This window comes from Pelodiscus sinensis, chromosome 2 (genome assembly GCF_052426305.1).
Source record: "Pelodiscus sinensis isolate ZL-2025 chromosome 2, ASM5242630v1, whole genome shotgun sequence".
Taxonomy (NCBI): Eukaryota; Metazoa; Chordata; order Testudines; family Trionychidae; genus Pelodiscus; species Pelodiscus sinensis.
In genome coordinates, this window is record NC_143053.1 from 28,705,093 (window position 1) to 28,725,686 (window position 20,594).

A 20,594-nucleotide genomic window follows, 5' to 3' on the forward strand; every position below is an offset into this window, starting at 1 on the left:
CCAAGTAGTATCCATTAACAGTAGGAAGAAAACATTCCCCAAGGATGTGTTAGTGCATAAGTGTCTGTTGATCGGGGCATGAACAGTGTTTCCTCTTCTTCTGAAGCATTTGGTACAGGTTGAACCTCTCTGGCCTGGTAACCTTAGGACCTGACTGGTCCTGGACAAGGGGATTTGCCGGAGCAGGGGCAGTCCCTCCTATAATGGCCCGTGCTAAACTGCTGTCTCCCCCCAGCTCCACTGCTGCCTGGCCAGCCCTCATTCTCTGGACCAAAGCTCTCCAGAGCCTTCTGGCCCTGCTGCTGCCAGTGTCGGAGCTGTGCAGCAAGGGTCAGTACTTCCTGGCTTCAGCTGGAGCCGGAACTGCGTTGCCGAGGCTGGAACTTTATGGCCACTGCCGGTCCCCTGCTACTGCCCAGTTGCTGGTGCCAGATCTCCCTGCTGCAGTCTCCTCCCTACGGGGCTCACGAGTGAGTTCCCTCCCCCACATGCTACCACTTAGTGACCAGACCTCCCTATACCTGGACTCTGTGGTTCAGGAACATCTGTGATCCTGCCAAACCAGAGAGTCCTGGAAAAGGGAGGTACAGCCTATACCGGTCACTTTCAGAGACAGGACACTGAATTAAACAACCAAATGGTCTAATCAGGTATTGAATTTCAATATCTTTATACATGAAATGGACTTTTTAGAATTTCCATAGTGAAACTAAAACACACTTCACAGATTTTGTGGCATACACAAACTAAATTAGTTTTGTTTTGTTGAATTTTCCTTGGGGAAGAGGAAAATAATAACGAAAAACGACAACAACCCTAGCATAAATAGCTATGAATTGCCACTATGAATGATAATGAATAATCACTGGGACAGGTAAAGAGAGTGAAAATGACTCTACAACCTTATGGATTAGGATACTCACAAAGTGAGACACTCTACCTCAAGTTACTAAGCCAAAGATTATTTATGTATAGAAAATGAGCCAGCTTTTATAGGAGATATTGAGAAAAAGCAACTTTAGTGGCTAGAGCATTTTCCGGTAATATGGGATACCTAAGTTCAAGTCCCATTTCTCTGATCTCCCATATCCCGAGTGTGTACCCAAACCACTGGACTAAAATTTATGAAGGAGGTGGTTGCCATTCTCGCTCCCCCCAGTATATTATGAATCTAATTCTGCTTTGTTTTGGAAAAGAGCTTGAAGAACATTTTTTTTTCTTTTTGATTGCTGGAATATTTATTTTTTATTTGATCCATAGCAAAACTTTTTAAAAAAATCAGAACTGCCAGTGAACTAAACTTATAATTATTCACCATTTCTAATCATAGCCCTCTCAGGCTATGTCTTCACTGCAAGTTCTTCCAGCAGCAAATATGCTAATGAGGGACTCGTTAGTATAAGTCACAGTCTCATTAGCATGAGACTGCGACTTATGCTAATGAGTCCCTCATTATCATATTTTCTGCAGGAAGAACTCTCAGTGAAGACATAGCCTCAGTGACTTTCCCTGGAAATAGGAGATAGGATACAAGCAATTAGCTACAATGTCAGTATCAACAGTTAGAGTCTTAAACATGGACTTTTAAATGAAAACTTTCTGGCATACCACCTATTCCCCATACTCACAGAGTAACAGTGAAAATCTTGGCCAATAGTGGGGCTCAGTACTTCACTCCTAGACTTCAACAGTAAGGCAGAACAATGATCTAACTCACAGGTTCTGGCATGAAAGTCCCTGTTATCTCCATATTCTCAAAGAGCCATACTGGCTGAAACTCAATAGAAATGACACAGCATGTAACCTACCAAGACATGTTTCTGTTACCATATCAATATATAGCTCAATCTGCATCTAAACAGTTTTGCTGTAAAGTAAATGAAAATTCTTGACCATTAATAAACACAGCTCAGTAATTGAGAAGAGAGAGAGAATGCTCACAAAGTTGTCAACCAGTCAGCACAGTTCCACAATATGAGACTTGGTGGACACAATCTTGGAGGAAAACCTTTTCTTTATTACTTTCTCAGACATATGTGGGAATGTCAGGGTCACATGAACCACATGCCCTTGCTACATATGCACATTATGAGCTAAGTAGTATTATTAAATTTTGCATGTGTTCAAATAGAATGAGATTCCTAGATTCTCCTATCCTCAGCTCAAAACCCATTTACACTAGAACACTTGCATGACCTTGTTCTATTTCTGTATTTTTGGCAGTGTTTCAATTTTCTACCCTCACCTGGTATTTTGTAATTTACAGATGTGCTTTTTTTTATTTCACTATTCTACTCCCCTTTTTCTCAAAAGTGACAGAACTGTTTTAGTGCACACTTTCCTGAACAATTCATCTTCAGTCTGAGATCAGCCTATATCTTTCAATCCTTAAGTTCTGAAAGTTCCGAGCTACTAAAAGCAGGATTAGAATAGAAACCTTTACTCATTTAACTATTATGAAAGTGCTACTTTGTATTCAGACATATGTGGCCTTGGTAAAGGAGATGGTTTTATATTAAAGCTTGAAAAGAAAATAGCAACAAACAACCAAGCTCTGCAATTTTGCTATTGAGCGCCTACACATTCATTGTCAAACTAAACCAAAGTGTCATCATAATAATTGGACAATTAATTTTAGTGTTGTATTATAAATTATTGTAATATTTAGAAATAGATGGTATTTATATTATGTGCCAATAGAGGTATCAATCTACAATGCGGTTGCCATCATGTCAGTCTGGATCCTGCTGCCACTCATAATAGATCACCACAATGTGCTTAAATCTGCTCTTGTTGCAAAGTGGGTTAGGTTAAAACAAACTATAGAACTTTTGGTGCATGGTAGCATGGTCCACCCAGCCACTTAGCTCATGGCAGGTTAGTGTGAGGTAGATTTACACCCCAAACTGCCATTAAATAATTGTTTGTACAGACAATTCCAAAAACTTCTAGTGAGACTTAGGGTATGTCTCTCTTGCATTTGGACAGGAAGTATGGTTTCAGCATGTGTTAAAGATCAAAGCTAGTTCCAATAATAATAGTCACAAGGCTGCAGCTGCAAAGCTTAGCCTTGCCCATCAAAGACTCTGGGTATATATTCAAGTTGCAGCTGCCTACACTGTTGTGACTTCACTGACATTGTTACCTAAGATAGCTTTGATTTAACTAGCCTATGTATGATGCAGTCACAGCTACCAATTGCAACATACACATAATATAAGGCCAAGTCTACACTGACAGAGAAAATTGATGCAAGATACACAACTCCAGCTATGTGAATTGCATAGCTGAAGTCAATGTACCTTGCATCGATTTTCTGAGGCAGCCCCAAAGTGGGAAGTTGGCAGAGAAATATTCCTGTTGACTTCCCTCACTCCTAGGAAAAGCGAGGAGTACTGGTACCAATGAGAACATCCTCAGCATTTGATTTAGTGGGTCTTTACTAGACATACTAAATTGAATCCTGGAAGACTGATCATCAGAATGTCGATCCTCTGGTAAGTAGAGTCATGGCTTTAGGCTTCTATGTGCCCTAATATATTTTGAAAATTGAATTTAGGCTCTTTCTGAAAATCCTGTACTTTTCTATCATTTTTAGTCCCATTTTTAAAAAAAGAAACTTAAATTTGTTGCTGAATAAAAAAATACAAATTTTCTGTGAAGAGACTAAAAGAAAAGCCTTTAAATTCCCAATTGTGTGTTATTGTTTTAATTATGTTACTCTACTCTTATTACAGGTTTTGAGCTATCACATTGTGAGGATCCTGGAGTGCCACAATTTGGATACAAGATCAGTGACCAAGGCCATTTTGCTGGCAGTACCATCATTTATGGATGCAATCCAGGTTACACACTCCATGGAAGTAGCCTTCTAAAGTGTATGACAGGGGAGAGAAGGGCATGGGACTATCCTCTGCCGTCCTGTATTGGTAGTAGACTCTTTTTAACTTTAATGAAAATTCCATTGTGTTAAAAAAACCCTTATGCTATTATATTTTCTAAAGGCTGATTATTTGGTATATGTTCCATCTGGCAACTCTGTCCCAACCTGCTAATTATATCACTTCTTGGCATCTGAAAGTTGTAGTTAGACCATCAGGCAAGTAAATATTAATACAGAAGTGCATAATAGAAATTATTGTTAAATGAGTTTCTTGTTTTTAACACTCTCGGTTAACTTAGAAAAGATATCTGGGGTCTTGACTTGCTAAACTATTTGTAAATCAGTAAGCATATTCTATTAATATGATCAGTTATAAAGCACTTTTCACATGTAATTTTTTAAAACAATATATATTAAAAATTCAAATATTGAATAATAGAAATATTAGGAATATTGAAGTACACACCTGGGGATCAGGAGCTAGATTGTGGTTTCACTACCAGCCTTTTATAAAGGGTGCCATATAGTGTGTTGCCTCAGATATATTAGAGTGAAAAAGAGGCACTCCTCTTTATTTGGGAATTGGAAAGAGGAATGGTTAGTAATTTATCACTGTCTAGATAGAAGCCAAGGGCTCCTTCAGGGTTCCTCTTTGCCCACATGCTTCAATGAGGCTTTTTTGGGGGGGGAGGGGGAAAGAGGGCAGACAAAAAGTTTGCACATGCTCCTTTATGCTCAAGCTTAATTTATGTGAAAAATCATAGGTGTCTTATTTTGCATTATGCCTCCTCACAGTCATTCATTTCAGGATTCAAGGATAAGCATACCATTAACATGAATTAAATCTATTTTCAAATCAATTATTAGTAAACATAACAACAAATATTCCACAATTTTGTTGGTCCTGAAAACTTGTGAATGTTTTGGATAAGACCTTCCTGGGGCAGCAAGTGTACCATCTTCGAGCCATATAGACTGACAAGCTGTTTCCAGAGAGAGAATATGAACTTCAGAGCAGACTGTTAAGAAAGAGGACACAAACCCTAATTTATACTTAGTTTCCACCTGCCATTTTAAAGTGTAAACTCCTCGGTCACTGTAACAGCCAACCCATAGAATCACAGACAATCCTCTTAGGTACTCTGATCTCCCTTGTCACCTAGTCAAGGTTGCCTTTGTGATAGATGCTCCCTTACACAAACAATTTCAACAATGTTCATGTTATCCCCAGTCTGAAAAGATTAGTCTCATACTTCAGGTTAATTGCACCTTAAAATCTCACACCAAAGAAAAAGTTTACACCAATCCTATAATAAATTATCCACAGATTTATTAACTAGGAAAAGGAAATAAGAGAGTTATTTACAGGATTAAAGCTGGTAAACATAGGCACATAAATGAGTTAGCCTTAAATTTCAAAATGTAATAGAAACTTCTATAATAAGAAAGCTGTATACCTCCTTTATCTTCAGAGAGGTATCCGAGTTAGTCTGTAACAGGAAAAACTTAAAAAAAAACCCCACAAATAGTCTAGTAGACTTTAAAGACTAGCAAAACATGTAGATGGTATCTTCATGGGCACAGCCCACTTCTTCAGATTACCGGAGTGTTGGAAGTCCAGATCCAAGAATAAATGAGGAAAGGGGGAGAGGAGGGGAAGAAGGAAAAAAAATAAGGGGAGGAAGAAAAAAAGACAGTGAGTAGATAAGCTTCAGCAGGATAGTCGAGTGAGTCTGTAACAGGAAAAACAACAATTAGTCTAGTAGCATCTCAAAGACTAAATAGTTACAAGAACTATTAGTTTGCACTAGGAAAGGAAGATAACCAAGATCAGATTCTACACAGACATCAAGAACCACTAACACCTTCATAGTTTGGTTGCTTGATAATGTGCCAGCCATCTTATATCATGATTCAAACCATTTTGTGCCCAGGAAAGCTCATGATACCATTTACATGTTTTGTTAGTCTTTAAAGTGCTACTAGACTATTTGTTGTTTTTTAAGTAAATTCTTTATGGCTAACCAAGCCTAAACTCTGGGGACCAAATCTTTTGATCTCTTTGAGGGTCCACCATAGTTATGTGTTGATGGGTCTTCCTTGTTGGGCAGGACCTAACACAGAGGCTATGTCTACACTACAAGGTTTTTGCACAAAAACACCTGGTTTTGCACAAAAACCTGCAGAGTCCATACCTCAAGAGTGTTTTTGCGCAAGAAAATCTACAGTCAATCGACAGAACAGATGGCTTTTTGCAGTGTAGGTATACGTCCTTCTACAAGGCATAACTCCTTTTTGTGCTACAGCTCTTGCGCAAAAAGGCATGTGTAGATGTTCTGCAGGGGTTTCTTGCACAAATAGAGCCTACCCGAAAAAGCTCTTTGAGGTGTAGACGTGTTTTTGTTCAAAAAGGTTTTGCACAAGAACTCTTCCGCAAAGACTTCTTGTCCAAAAACCCTGCAGTGTAGACATAGTGTAATATTTCATGCTCATTAATATCTTTTCCCTCTCACTTTTATATATATATAGCTACAAAGGCTTACAATAGAAACACTCAAATATTACCTTACAATATGGCCTATAGATTTTAAAAGTGAGATGAATGCACATACCAACTCACAAACATTCCATAAAGCAGAGGTGGGGAACCTAAGGAGGCTTGCTTGTATTTGGTCCTCAAGGCTTGGGGCTTCCCCCCAATATTGGAGATCCCCCTGCTTCTCACTTGTGTGTGGCCCCAGCCTGATTTTTCTGTGGGTCAGCGGTGATTCTATAAACTTCCAAGGGAATTTATTCCAGTGCTTCACCATCCTGACATGAAGAAAGTTTTCCCTAATGTCCAACCTAATGTCCTTTGCTTCAATGGAATCCCATTGCTTCTTGTTCTATTCTCAGAAGTTAAGAAGAATAATTTTTATCCCTCTTTCTTTTGATAACTTTCTTGGTACTTTAAAGCTGTTATCAAGTCCCCTCTCAGTCTTCTCTTTTTCAGACTAAACAAACCCAACTTTTACAAACTTCCCTCATATGTCATATTTTCTGGAAATTTTTATAGTTTTTGTTGTGCTTCTCTGGACTTTCTCCAGTTTTTCCACATTTTTTCTGAAATGTGGCGCACAGAAATGAAAACAATAGTCCAGTTTAGGTCTAATCAATGCAGAATAGAACAGAAGAAATACTTCTCATGTCTTGCTTATGATACTCCTGTGAATATATCCCAGAATAAGGTTTGCTTTTTTTGTAAGTGTCACACTGTTAACTCATATTTAGCTTGTTGTTCGCTGTGACCTCCAAATCTCTGTCTATGGTACTCATCGTAGGCAGTCATTTCTCATTGTGTATGTGTGTAACTGATTGTTCCTTCCTAAGTAAAGTACTTAGCAGTTTGGAGTACTTTCATGATGTTGACCACCTTGAACATCACAAAATGTGAGGTATAACCACTTCAGGAAGGACCGGTCTACATACAACACTTGCACTGTTCAGCATTTTTTAAAAAATCTATTTAGTTAAACTGTTGCAAACTCCTGTATGGATACATTTAATTGGATTGGCAGCTAGTTTATATCGATATATCTTAGCTCAATAAGTTAAATTCAGTTTATTTTTGAAAATATAATTTGTTGTACACTTAATTAAGTTTATCTACACAAGAGTTTAAGTTGTTATAAGCTATTTATAAATCTAGTTAAGTGTGTGCATAAAGGAATTTGTTCAGAATGGATAAATAGATTTTTAAAATAACTTTAATAAAATCAGTGTGAGATTTGTCTATAGACAAGGTGTAAGAAGAGGAAAAGAAAAGTAGGTGTTGACATCAATTGTAAACTGAAGTTGTCTGATTCTACATTCTCCAGTATAATTGCTTATTCCTGCTAAAACAGAGTTCAAAGATATTTAGGATATCTCTAAATAATACATTATAAATCCTATGTCCTTCATATAGCTACTTCTGGGCCATTCATGTTGTCAAGTGTAAAGTCAGAGCTTAATGATGTCTTAAGAACAATACAAACTGAAGAAATTGGTTAAAGAGATGATGAAACCTAGCCAGCCAATACTGCAGCTAAACTACATTGAAAAGGAAGAACACTAATTGTGTTGTGTTCAGTTGTGTCCAGCAATTATGATGGAGCAAATATGTTCTAAAGTAGATGTGGGTTTAAATCAAAACAAAAGATCCAGTCGCCTTCAAACTGTGAGTTAGATGAAATCTGAAACAGGACTTTGTGGCTGTGCCCAGGGTTTTTTGGTTTGTTTGTTTGTTTTTTATAATATGCCATACCAAACTCTTAAATTCTTACATTCTTGAATTAGAGAGAGAGTTGTGATAATGACTTGAAGTTTGAGGCCCTACCTCATCGCTAATAAATATTAACTCAGAGTTAAAAATAACAATAATAATTGTTATTATTATATTAATAAATAACAACAAAAATTTAAAACATAGTCAGCAATATTTTAATTTGACAACTGCACAAACATATCATGTCATACATTATTCCTTATCGGTGGGGGAGCAACATCATCACATTGTCTTAACTCTCAAATCTGGAATAGAATTTTTAATATTTTTTTAATAAATAGAATTTGTATTTTTTCTTCTGCCAACAAATAATATGCTACTCATAGTGCACTCATTTTATGTTCCCATTCAAAAGTGAGAGTAACAATCATTCCCATTCTTTGACTTAAACAGTCATGAAGAAATATTTTTCAAAAGACCTTGTAGGAGTCATCAGGTTGGAAAAATATCTAAAAAAATATATGAGAAGTTTGAAGAGACTACCTGTCTCTGAAAATTTGCTTCTACTATGTTGGGAAATCAGTCAAGAGTGCTGTTTCGATTAAATGTTGTCATAAAGCTCATATATCATAGGCTAAAAAATCTCCCAACTAAATATTTTAGATGATGTTAAGTTAAAATTGAACTGCATTTTAACTACACCAAAAGATCTAATCAAAGCATTATTTTGGCATTGGTGTGGCCAAGAGAGAAAGCATTAGAGTGATTTAAAAGGAAGGAAAGCAAAATAAACAGATTTAAAAGGCCCGAAGGGTCTTTATAAAAATAAGATTTTCTCAGAGGTGGACTAGAAAGATTATGAATTATTCAGGTTTCATTAATGATTGGCTGAGGCCAACTAATAGGAAGTAGCTTACCTTCTGTTATCCTTTAATTAATAATATAGCTTTGCTATGATTACATGTCTTTGTTGAAAAGTTTTACAGCTTTGTTTTTCAACCCCAAACTTCTGTTTTCTCTGTGTGTATTCTGGATTTATTTAGTTTTCTTTCTTTCTTTCTTTCTTTCTTTCTTTCTTTCTTTCTTTCTTTCTTTCTTTCTTTCTTTCTTTCTTTCTTTCTTTCTTTCTTTCTTTCTTTCTTTCTTTCTTTCTTTCTTTCTTTCATTCTTTCATTTCTTTTACTTTTTAATGTTTTTTGGCTCTTTCATACTTTCAGTTGTTAAGCTAAGTTCTGCATTGTTTTCATTGAGGAGTTTTTCTTACTAAAAATAAATGACATTTGATACAGTACTACATGGGGAATTATTGCTTAAATTGTAAAAGATGGGGATCAATATGAAAATTGAGAGGTGGATAAGGAACTGGTTAAAGGGGAGACTACAGTGAGTCATACTGAAAGGTGAAATGTCAGGCTGGAGAGAGGTTAATAGCGGAGTTCCTCAGGGATCAGTTCTGGGACCATTATTATTTAATCTTTTTATTACTGACCTTGGCACTAAAAGTGGGAGTGTGCTAATAATGTTTGTGGATGACACGAAGTTGGGAGGTATTTATTGCCAATTCAGAAAAGGATCGGGATATCATACAGGAAGATCTGGATGATCATGTAAATTGGAGTACTAGTAATAGGATGAAATTTAATAGTGAGAAGTGTAAGGTTATGCATTTAGGGATTAATAACAAGAATTTTAGTTATAAGCTGGGGACATATCAGTTGGAAGTAATGGAAGAGGAGAAGGACCTCGGAGTCCTGGTTGATTACAGGATGACTATGAGCCGCTAATGTGACATGGCCGTGAAAAAGGCTAATACGGTTTTGGGATGCATTAGGCGAGGTATTTACAGTAGAGATAAGGAGGTTTTAATGTCGTTATATAAGGCATTGGTGAGACCTCATTTGGAATACTGTGTGCAGTTCTGGTCTCCCATGTTTAAGAAGGATGAATTCAAACTGGAACAGGTACAAAGAAGGGCCACTAGGATGATCCGAGGAATGGAAAACCTGTCTTATGAAAGGAGACTCAAGGAGCTTGGCTTGTTTACCTTAACCAAAAGAAGGCTGAGGGGAGATATGATTGCTCTCTTTAAATATGTTAGAGGGATAAATGCCAGGGAGGGAGAGGAATTATTTAAGCTCAATACCATTGTGGACATAAGAACAAATGGATATAAGTTGGCTATTAGGAAGTTTAGACTCAAAATTAGACAAAAGTTTCTAACCATCAGAGGAGTGAGGTTCTGGAACAGCCTTCCAAGGGAAGTAGTGGGGGCAAAAGACCTATCTGGCTTCAAGATTAAGTTAGATGGGTTTATGAAGGGGATGGTTTGATAAGATAATATGATCTTGGCAATTAATTGACCTTTCACTATCAGTGGTAAATAGGCCAATGGTGGGAAGATAGGAGTTACTATAGAGAACTTTTTTCTGGGTGTCTGGTTGGTGAGTCTTGCCCACATGCTCAGGGTTCAGCTGATCGCCATATCTGAGGTTGGGAAGGAATTTTCCTCCAGGGTAGATTGGCAGAGGCCCTGGAGGTTTTTCGCCTTCCTCTGTAGCATGGGATACAGGTCACTAGTGGAAGGATTCTCTGCATCTTGGGGTCTTTAAACCATCATTTGAGGACTTCAATATCTGAGATATAGGTGGGAGGATTATTCTAGTAGTGGGTGGGTGAGATTCTGTGGCCTGTATTGTGCAGGGGGTCAGACTAGATGATCATAATGGTCCCTTCTGACCTTGAAGTCTATGAGTCTATGAGTAAATGGCATGGTATGTTCCCTAATCACTGTATTGCCTTCAAAATTATCAGAAAAGCATAAAAACTGTAGCAAAATATATAAACATCTGAGTAATAAATACACCAATATCTTATATTTTGAAAACATTTTAAATCTTCCTTCTGTTTTGCATTTCATAAAGTATGTTCAATCCTAAAATACTTTTTTCATTGTTAGCAATATATAAACATAGTTTGGAGAATTATGTGTAATAAAAAATGCTTTGTTCTTCAAATGGTTTTTTTATTAGCTGAATGTGGAGGTCGTTTTAAAGGAGAATCATCAGGAAGAATCTTATCTCCTGGCTATCCTTTTCCTTATGACAACAATCTGCGTTGCATGTGGATGATTGAAGTAGATCCAGGAAATATTGTCAGGTACTGTAATTGAAGAAGATATGGGTTTATATTCTAGATAAGGAAGGTTCCAATACCAAAAATGTAGATTCAGGCTTTTTTTTTTAAGAAAAATTTAGCTCCATAATGTTGGTTTAAGTCCCTCTATAATTTCATTGTCACTGCTCTTGTGAATGAGGAAATTGTAGAGTTAAGGCAGCGAAATTATTTCATTAATTAAAATAGCATGATTAATTTTAGAAACAGTAGTTATTAAAAGACACAAATATATGCCTCTACATAGAGTACATGGTACTAGAGCCATTGCAAAGAACCAATATGAAAAAAAAGGAGAAGATTGCAGCTCAGTAATTAATTTTAAGTCAAGCACCTGATCACAATTTATCATTTGATGCGTGATAGAAACAACATATGTACTTCTCAAAGAATTATATTGGTACATTTTAATTTATGTTGATCATATTTGATGTAGATAACATGATATCATTTTCACGTGATTAAGAAATGTCCTTTTCTTTTAAAACAAGTCATATAGTTAAATCATTATCAAATTATGTTGTGTGTTTAATGTATGTTCACAGCTTTACTTTTATGGTTCAAGAGTAATATTTATAAAGTCAATCTGAATTTGTGTGTAAATTCAGACTGATTTGCTACATTGGTTTTAATTTTATAATTAAAGAGACATTACTGACAAAAACAACAAAGCTGACAGAAATCTCCTGATGCTTTACAGCCTCCAGTTTCTTGCTTTTGATACTGAAGCATCACATGACATACTACGAGTTTGGGATGGACCACCAGAAAATGAGATGCTACTTAAGGAAATTAGTGGATCTCTTATTCCAGATGGCATTCATAGCACACTCAATATAGTGACTATCCAGTTTGACACAGACTTTTATATCAGCAAATCTGGGTTTGCCATCCAGTTTTCAAGTAAGTTAATTCTTTATAAAACAGAATTTTGTATAGGACTCCTTGAGCCAATTGTTGTGGTGTTTTTTCTCTTGCTAAAGACAATGGTATAATTTCTATAGACTTCAAAAGAAGCAAAATAAAGCCCCAGATTATAATCCATATTATAAAACTGTATTTTTGTCATTGTTGTGACAGCAGTTGTTTCCATTGTTAAAAAATATCTGTGTTTTTTGCAATGATGTCTTGACTTCAAGGGCAGCTGAGAGGCAGCAAGAATGCTTGTAACTAGGGCCAGTGTTTTGTCAGAAAAGAGGTTGAGATGGGAGTGCTGATGATTGCACCCTTCTCTGATTTATGTAGGAAGGAATTGAGCTAGAATAACTACTTTCAGAAAGATGTGTGCAGAGATTCTTTGGATTGCTTGAGGCGCTGAAAAAAGAGCAACAGTTCTCTCCTACTGACTATTTATCTTCTTTCTTTGCTTCATCGGCTGGGTTTAAGAATCAGACAGTTTGCTTCTGGTTCTAAACCATTACTCAAACGATCTTACTATATATTTTAGAAATATGCATCTCTCAGTCTGCCTGTCTGTCAGTCTATGAATCTATTTGTTCAAGAACTCCTCCTAAACAATAATTGCTAGGACCACCAACTTCAGTATACCACTTCCTCTAATCATAAGTTAAAGCAAAGTGAGGGTTTGGTTGTGCCAGAACAATGGGATGTGCCTGGAATCTGATTGTTTGCCATCGCATGGAAGGAGTCTGATAGCAGGGATTGTTATGCTCCACAATGACCACAGAGGGGCAGCAACTGTGGGGGAAGTTATATTGCAGAGGTACCACAGGGGGCTATGGAGGAACAAAAAGGAGGGGGGGGGGGTACCGCTGAATGGCCCCGCTCACCAGGAGCCCCACTGAGGCGCAACCAGCAGCCAGAGAGGAGAAGAACATCTCCTGCTGACAGCCCAGTTGGCTTGGGAATCAACCTTCAGCTGGGGCCCAGGACTGCAGCCACCACCACCATGCCCCTCCCAGGCAGGAGGAGCCACCATCAGGCCAGCACAGTTCCAGCTGACCTTGGGGCTGTACTGAGCCTCCCACACCTCCCCACTCTCTGCCCTGATCCCCCCTACCCTGAACACTTCTTTGTAAGTCCCTGCCCTGAGCTCCCTGCCCTCTGTCCAGAGTCCCATGCCTCCCCGCCCTCTGCCTCAAGCCCTCCCACCCCTTGCCCTGAGCCCCCTACCCTCTGTGTTGAGCCCCCACACTTCCTGATGTGTTATGGATCCAAGCAATGCCAGGTACATTTGGCAATAATACATATTTTAATGGTTAAACTAAAGAAATAGTTTAACTTTTATAATATTTTATTATCTTTTCCAAGCAATAACTTTTCAAACCTTTATTTTGATAAACCAATAGTTATGAGACCTGAAACTAAAGCAAGACTACCAGATTTCAAAGAAAGCCTAAGAGTATTTTTCTGTTGAGTATTGCAAGATTAGATCCAGTAATAACATTTTCTTCAGCAATGTTGACATTCCTTAACTATGCTTATCTCAGCTTCTGTCTATTTGATAATAATTCCACTCACTTTGCTATAAGTCTAAAACTAATAGTTGTGTTATCTCTCCTTTATTTCCCTTCTCTTGTTCTTCCAGAATATGAATATTCAGATATATGTATATGCATGCACATATGCACAAATACCTCGAAGCTAAATTGCTGGCGGTAGGGGGAAGTTGTGATTTGATGTGTATGACTAGCAGAAATTGAATGCAAGCGGCTTTTGTGGTGGGAAGTGCTTGCTCAGTTCCATTCTGTTTCTACAGGCATGTGGCCACCCACACAATATCCTGAATGCTCCTCTCCCTCACACAGATGAACTTTGTTCTCTTACAGTCCTCAAAATATTGCCCCCCCCTTCTTTAACCACAGGGCCCTGCTCTACCACTCTCCAATATCTACCCATATGCAGCCTTTCTTCTCAGTCCTTAATCTAAATCACTGTCTTAGTCATGGTTTGGGGTACTATCTTGAGGAGGAACATGGGGGAGAATGATTTGCTTGGTCATTCAATTACTCAGTGGAGGAGCATATAGTAAACAGAGGGGGCATGAAGCTTACCACAGAGAACAGGAGAATTGTGTATGGAGTCAGGAGGGATAATTGTGCTTGAACTGCAGGAGAAGCAGAGGCAAAGAACTATTGCAGAGAGGATATTCCCTCTGAGAAGCCTTCTATGGAGCTTCACTGTGATGAACCAGAGTTCATAGGAACAGAGATTCACCTAGGTTTACTTCCCTGTATTTGAAGTATTATTAGTTTTGTTCTCAATTCCTCATCTAGCCCAAGGCCCTTGCATACCCCATATTCCTCTGCACACAAACTTGTCTGTGAGGAAGACATCAAAAATAGTGTGTGGCATGCATCAAATATTTATGAAATTGACAAATTTTAATTTATAAACAGATCAACAAATTGAAAAATTTCAAAAAATCCAATATTTTCCCTCAGATGCCATATAATAAAAATAGAGTACATATTCTTGTGTTTTCTATTCTAAACAAAATTAAACTTCTGCTGTAAGTTAAAATAAATACATAAGGAGAGAGAGGGAAAGAGATAGAGAATTTCAGGTTCCAATGTATATTCTTTGATTGTCTACTGCTTCTTGAATAAACAGATGATAACAACACAGGTTCTCTTAGGGTATAATTAACAAACAAAAAGTAATAGCTTTTATTTTACTTTTGCCATTTCTTGAAATGCAGATTATGAGTATCTGATAGGATTATCAATGTCTTTTAGCTCACTATTAATTTTAATCAGTGACAATGTAAATTGTATATTTAATTATTCACAATCTCTTAAGTGATTTATTTAGCTATTTATTATTGTAATGGGATACTCACATGTTCGCTATCAGTTGTGTGTAGCTCTGTGTTCGGTGATGAAGGGCTTTTAACTAGGTTTGTAGGGGGATGGTGACCTAAACCCTGAGGTAAGTGGGGAAGTGGAATATCAGGAATGAACACAAGGAGGAAGGTACAACAGAGGAGGACCCCCAATTCATAATGAGAATGTAGGGCAATCAGATAGTTATCTAAGATGTGTGTACATGAACGCAAGAAGCCTGGGGAACAAGCAGGAATTACAAGAATTAGAAGTCCTGACACAGTCAAAGAACTATGATTTGACTGGAGCAATGGAGACTTGGTGGGACAAATCACATGATTGGACCACTGTCATGGAAGGGTATAAACTGTTCAGGAAGAACAGGCATGGGAGAAAAGGTGGAGGAGTTTACTATGTTTGAGGGTACATCTACACAGCAACATTCTTTCAAAACAACTAGTGTTATTTTGAAGTATTGTCAAGCTGGAGAACTTCTCACTCCAACTCCTGAAGCCCTCATTATATGTGGAGTAAGGGAAGTCAGAGAAAGATTGCTCTATTTTGAAATAAGTGCTGTGTAGGTGCTCCCGATTTCAAAATAAGCTACACAATTGACATAGCTCCATTTGCATAGCTTATTTTGAGTTAAGCCCTCTGGCTGTGTCTACATTGGCACCCCTTTCCGGAAAAGGGATGCTAATGAGACACTTCAGAATTGCAAATGCCGCGGGGGATTTAAATATCCCCCGCGACATTTGCATGAACATGACTGCTGCTTTTTTCCGGCTCGGGGTTTTGCCGGAGAAAAGCGCCAGTCTAGACGGGATCTTGCGGAAAATAAGCCCTTTTCCGGAAGGTCTCTTATTCCTACTTGAAAGTTAAAATGCATATTTTATGCATATATGAAAATATCTTAAATGTGTTAGTACAAGCCAACCTGACTTATAAGTCAGATATTGAAGAGCAGAAATATTAGCTATTTTATGCTAACAATAAATGGTTTTCAAACAATTTTGAATTAGTAGAAAGCATTTACAGAGCCCCAGGCTTAGCAATGAATTTTTCTATGGTCATTGATTCATGACTACATGTCCTCCAGAATTTCTGCTTCTCTACTTTCCTTGGACAAGCCTATACACCCACACAATTCTATTTGGGAAGATGTCCTGCAATGAAAATTTTTCAATTTTGTGCTATATTTCTCCATTGGCAGAGACATCTAGTGCTGCTGTCCTTAATCTTCAGTAAATTTCAGTATGGATTTCTGAGAATATCTTAAATGTTTTAGTACAAGCCAACCTGACTTATAAGTCAGATATTGAAGAGCAGAAATATTAGCTATTTTATGCTAACAATAAATGGTTTTCAAACAATTTGGAATTAGTAGGAAAATATCTTTTCTGTACTGGTTTGTTTTCTTTACATTTTACAGTGTTGTTGGTACAAGTGTTTCTCCTTAACACATAACCCCTATTTCATTCCACTTACACAGAAATTATAAGATTTTCTTCCTGAGCTTTACACTGTAGCAGAAAGTTTTTCTCATCTCTATTCTTTCAGAGCCTGATCTAATGATATCAGTAGGCTTCAAATTAAGCCATTCATTTCATTTTTTGTTTCATGTGCAGGTTTCAGCAATTTGAGAGATTTTTTTCCCACAAATATTCATTGATGTATAGACTCTTGAGTTTTAGGACTGTGTTTTTTGTTTTGTTAAGAGCTTCTTGACCATTGAAAGGTTTAAACATATGAAGCAGTTCTGTGGATTTATTTCTTCAATCGCTCACTGTCCATCTCCCTCTTTCAAGTTAGCAATCATTTGTAAGGCTACAGCTAGTTACACTGGTGCCCATGGCAAGCTTTCAACTCCTGTCACCTCTTAGTGATAGGTACTAGCAGCAGAAGTAATTGTTAGCTCTTCCTCACTCTTAGATTAGTGGTAAGTGGGACAAGCTTTCTTTAGCCAGGTAGATATTGTGATTTAATATTTGTACACAACACCCCTTTGGTGGCTTATAGACAGAGTATTTAGTGTTATTGTCTTAGTATGTGACAGCAACTAATGTGAAAGAAGGAAAAAATGTTTCCTTGGCCCTGTCTCTGTAAAAGCTGTCAGTCTTTGAATATTTATTTGAATTTTAATTAAAATGGACCCCGACGGCTGAAACTCTGTCCTGACTTAAATCATATGCAATCTCACTGAGCTAAACAGCTCCCATTTACACCACTATAAAGTCCAAGCAAATCTCTTGATTTCAGTTACTCTAGATTTACAACTGTAAAACTGAGAGTAAATGTTGACTTAGTCATAAACAGGTTGTCCTAAATCAGGGAACCATTTGGTTTTAAATTAGTCATGCGTTGTCCTGCAAACTAAAGTTTGAAGTTCAAATTTTAATTTTACTTTTGTAAAATGCATCTTCATGAATCCTGAAAATCCTCTAGCAATCTTTCTTTTCAAGCTATGTGCACACGTTTGAGATAACAAATCTTGCCTTTAATAATCAAGTGATGAATGAGTGGGGCTTTATTTACTAATGGAAATCATGCTAGAAGCTCATAGTTTTCTATAAAACAAAACAAAACTGGAAGTGCAAAAACAAAAATCTGTGTACTGACCCAAATGCAGAACCATAGTGAATGTAACTACTTTTATGCTTTATTTCTAACAGAGTTCCCTTTACTTTCCTTATTAATTCTTTCTCTTTTGTTAATTATTTCTGTTTCATTAAACTATTTAAAGTTGACATTTGATCTAAGTGGTAAAGTCAAAATGTTGCCGTAGTAATAAATTGCTAAGTCAATGACTTTGAAATGTTGACAACTAAAACATTTTGAAAGTATAGATTGCTGGAAGATTTACCTGGCTTTGCTTAGGTCCTTAATTTAGTATTTTTTTCTCCATTTAAATCATTCCAATGAGGTGGGGTTGTGCATGAGGTGTTCAGTATGTCAGCTAATTTGGGCTTGCTTAACTTAAGCTATGGGACTGTATAATAGCACTGTTGATGTTAAGGTATAGGCTGGAGCCCAGCCTTCCCTTCATGTGGTCCCAGATTCTGAGCTCCAGTCTGAGCCTGAATGTCTACACCACAATTAAAGAGACCTATAGTCCAAGCACCATGAGGCCATCTGTAGGTGTTTCATCACAGTATAGACATACACACAGGCTTTGCATTGTTCATTTCCCCATCAATACGTTGGGGACAGAACTTTCCTACCTCACAACATTTAGCATTCTTGCTAACTATTTGGAAGTTGTGGATATCAGAACATAATGGGAACTGGGTAGGTAGATAGTTATATATTGCAGGATATATTAGGAGATGTCTACACTAGCCACCCTAGTTCAAACTAGGGTGTCTAATGTAGTCATTCAAACTTGCAAATGAAGCCCAGGATTAAAATATCCCGGGCTTTATTTGCATGTTCCTGGGCGCCGCCATTTTTAAATTCCCTGTAGTTCAGACTCCCTGCCCACGGCTACACGCGGCATGGGCTAGGTAGTTCGAACTAAAGCCCCTAATTCGGACTGCTGTGAGCAGGGAGTCCGAACTACCGGGCATTTAAAAATGGTATGGTATTGACCAATGCAGTTGTGATGGGGTGAAGTTACAGAAGACTCATTGAGGGTGCCTCCGGGGTGCTGACATGGACACTGCCACTCACCTTCCACTCTTTGGGATTTCTCACTGCCCAGTCCTGCTGGGTCAGCTCCTCTGATCTCCCCCAGCCAAGACCCCAAGCTGAGGTCCCTGCACCCCGAGAAACAGTACAGACACTGAACCTCTTCAGGTCCGAGGAGAGTGCAATTTAGGGCCCAGCTTCCTGGGATACTACTCCCCAAATGGGATCAAAACACCCAATGAATTACCTGGATAAACTCCCCTTAGCAATGAAAGGGAGAATGTACACATTGGTTGCCCCTCCAGGTAACCATCATTTACACTGGGTCTGATAGAAAATAAAAGTGATTTTATTAAGTACAAGCATAGGATTTAATTGATAATAAGTGAGAACAGGCAGAGCAAAGTAGGTTACAAATCAAAAGAAACAAAAACTCTTAGCTAATTCTACACTGAAACCTCAGTACAAACTTTTTCAAACTCACCCTAAAACCTCCTTCCAGCTGCTCCTCCAAACCAGGGTTGTCTCCCCACCCTGAGGTCTTTGGCATCTTCCCTCCTGCAGCCCAGCCAAAAGACAAAAGACTCCTCCCTTCCTATTCTTTTTTAAAGAATGCCCTTATTGTATGGGGAGTCTCCTGGCCACTCCCTACCAACCACTGCTAAGCCTTAAGGAGAAAAGGCTAGTTGCATATGACTGGCCAGACACTGAGGCCTCACATGATGGCTTTCATTCACACACATAAAATCCACAAAGTATTCCCCACTCCATATGTTTAATTTTATACACAAAAATGATACACATATCAAAGTAAGATAAACACAACCAGCAGATCATGACATGAAGATTCAAGGTTATATGAAAGCATTTGCTCAAAGCACCCTTGAGTTATGTATATTCATGTCCATAAGTCATTTTCATAAAGCATGGGGTTAGGATCACTTATAGTAGTTTCAATACCATATTGTTCCATTCCAATTCTAAAACCAGACTTATATGAAGTTTCAGAGGGGTAGATGAGTTAGTCTGTAACAGGAAAAACTAAAAAAATAACTAATAGTCTGGTAGCACTTTACAGACGAACAAAACATGTAGATTGTATCATGAGCTTTTGTAGGAACAGCCCACTTCTTCAGCATTCAGGTATATAATCAGTATTATCCATCACAACCTTCTTAAAAATCTTTTCCAAAGAAGAGAGATTATTAAGTGAGTGATAGTTGACACAATTCTCAGGGCAGGTCTACACTAAAGATAGGATGGAATCTAACATGGTTGATTCTTAGGCACCCAATTTTGAGAAGACGAAGGTATGTGTCCTCACTATGGGCAAGAATCAAATGTTGTCCCAAGTAGTGCGCCCCCATTTCAGACCCTGCCATAGACTCGGAGAGATCTTTGTGCTGTATGACAATCCAAGTTATGCTCATTTCCAGACATAGTAGTGGAAATGATCTGCCTGGCTGAGCCTACTATCTGAAACCAGATGAGTTTCAAGTTCAGTAGTTTTAAAACTGTGGGAAAAATTTTAAGGAATAAAAAATGTTTGGTAGTGCATAGTCACATTTAGAGAAAGAGATGTAACTATGAGCTACATTGGACCAAAAAAAGCACTTAAAATTGTTCAATAAGACTTGATATGGGCCATGAACTATTTTTGCTTTCCCCAAGGTATTTGGGGGCATGGAATATATTCCAGCACCCTGGCCTACAATCATATTTTAGCCAAACCAGTTTGGATATGCTAAAAACAAGCTCAGTTGGTGCTTATCTGGCTGGTTAGATATGTGCAATTTCAAAAAGTTGACCACATTTAGAAATAAAATCTATCCTGTTGAAAGCCATTTGTAATACATTTGCAAATAAAAACAATTGATTATAA

The 20,594-nt window shown here is 37.7% G+C and overlaps 1 protein-coding gene across 2 annotated transcripts in view; it reads left to right on the plus strand.

The window, feature by feature from the left end:
- The window catches only part of CSMD3 (CUB and Sushi multiple domains 3), a 1,180,750-nt gene that overhangs the window by 794,010 nt on the left and 366,146 nt on the right, over positions 1-20,594 (plus strand). For both annotated transcript variants that reach the window (XM_075920204.2, XM_075920205.2), the window contains 3 exons: positions 3,738-3,929; positions 11,159-11,285; positions 12,001-12,203. In XM_075920204.2, the coding sequence (XP_075776319.2) occupies positions 3,738-3,929; positions 11,159-11,285; positions 12,001-12,203 (522 nt within the window). The remainder of the gene's footprint in view (positions 1-3,737; positions 3,930-11,158; positions 11,286-12,000; positions 12,204-20,594) is intronic.